General features: G+C 30.2%; 1 protein-coding gene across 1 annotated transcript; it reads right to left on the reverse strand.

Moving 5' to 3' along the window:
- Positions 1 to 166: 166 nt before the first annotated feature.
- Positions 167 to 1915, reverse strand: BN7_5443 (uncharacterized protein; the record flags this gene model as incomplete). Its single annotated transcript, XM_011273985.1, has 2 exons — positions 167 to 530; positions 603 to 1915. 2 exons carry the CDS (start codon positions 1913 to 1915, stop codon positions 167 to 169), a joined length of 1677 nt encoding a protein of 558 aa, XP_011272287.1.
- Between the last annotated feature and the right edge of the window lie 17 nt (positions 1916 to 1932).

The raw sequence follows: 1932 nt of genomic DNA on the forward strand, positions 1-1932 counted from the left end.
AATAACATTTAATTTTGGTTGGGCATTGAAAAACCGGGCTATACACATTCTGATTACGTAAGCCACCCGAAATTTTTGAATATTTCACCTCATTTCATCAATATTTTAAATTCTAAATACTACAGAAGTGAACTTTCATTGAAACATCATACATTATAATACGTTTTTAACAGTTAGAATCATCTTTACTAACATCAAAAACCACCATCTTTGGAGTATATGGTATAGCATTAGTGAAAAAATCCCGATGAAATCCATTGTAAAAGCCACGATAAAAGTCATGTTTAATATTGGATTCTGAAGCTAAGGCGAATGATTTATGAATTTTGTCATTTAGTTCAAAGACTAAAGTACTCTTTATTTGATCAATAAATTGCCCTATATCATCTTCTGAAGCTGGTTCTCTATGGTCTAGAATAACCTTGTTATTAAGATCCCAAACGGCTTTTTCACAATCATCCATTAATACTGAAGCTTGTTCAATATTTCCTTGTGCTAAAGACTCATGAAATTCTTGTTCTAAATCAGTTCTGAAAAAATCAAGACCATAATTTTCTTGTTAATTTTGTAAACAAGATACAAGTGAATCTCTAGATTTATACTGATATGAATCCACAAGTCTTGCCAAAAAATCAACTTGACAACCATTTTTTGGAAATCTTAAATCGATAAAGGGAAAAAAATAAGTGTTAAGTGGTACTATTCTTTGCCCACGTAATGGATGTGACCTTATCTTAACGCGTTCCCATCCCACTTTATAATTATATCTATGCCTTAATAAATCTGAAAATTCATTATCAAATGTTTGCATATTAAGTTTTTGTTCAGTTCCTTTCTTCAGATTTTGAGGTCCAAACTTTATTAAATCTGAACGAAATGTTTCAAAAATCTCGCAACATTCTTGAAGAAATACAACATCATATTTGATCTCTTTTATATATTTTCTCATAATAGACTTTTCGTTATTCATCATATTTAAAATCATTCTTATTTGCTTATATTTGGTTATGAGCTGAACGTTAGGATCTTCTTTAAACTTTTCAGCATAATAAAGTTGTTCATTTGTAGTATGGAAATCCACAAAATCATATGGTTTGTCTCTTTGGAACCAAAATTTTTGTCTTTTATAAATATCATATTCATCTTGCACATTGATATCAGATTCTCTGGTAAACATTGGATTTGGAGAAGAATGATCATTGCCAGTTCTTAAAAAAGCCCTATCTGCATTTCTGATTATAGATTTATTATATATAGCTGCAATACAATGAATCTTTTCATAAAATCTTGAAGCACCAAGCTCAAGAAATAGATGATTCACAAGCATCACATTGAGTAAATCGTTTCTTGGTGTGAAATAAAGAATCAATGCCCAAATTTCAGGAGGAAATTTCGTTTCAGATGAATGATTAATCTCATTATTATTCTCTGTATTATCACTAGGAAACGGAATTGGATTGTCTATTATCAAGGTATAATCATTTTTGAAAACTGAACCAAACGCTGATTTGATAGAATCATACCACTCAGAAAACAATTCACTGTAAAATCTTATTGGGAATGATACATGAGTTTCCCATTTCCATATAAAGACTCGAAAAGCTTCCCCGATATAAGTCTTTGTTTCAATTTCTTGATCCCTATAAACTAGTATTCCATAGTATGTGAATTCCAAAAAAGCTATTATAAGAAAATCCAAATTTAAAATAAGTGAAAGTATCAATTGTGTTAATAAGAAATAGAAATCCACTTTAGTAGACATTGGTAGGTCAATATTAACATCAGTCACTTCAAATTTTGAAAGTATTCGGAAAGCATTAGAACAATAAGTTGAGTTATAATCAAAATTCCCATTCAAACACTCATTGACACTTGAGATATATGCAAGCGCAAATGGGGTAAGCTGTTCTACCATACGCTCTGTATCGATGT

This window comes from Wickerhamomyces ciferrii, contig 00215 (assembly GCF_000313485.1).
Source record: "Wickerhamomyces ciferrii WGS project CAIF00000000 data, strain NRRL Y-1031 F-60-10, contig 00215, whole genome shotgun sequence".
NCBI lineage: Eukaryota > Fungi > Ascomycota > Saccharomycetes > Phaffomycetales > Wickerhamomycetaceae > Hansenula > Hansenula ciferrii.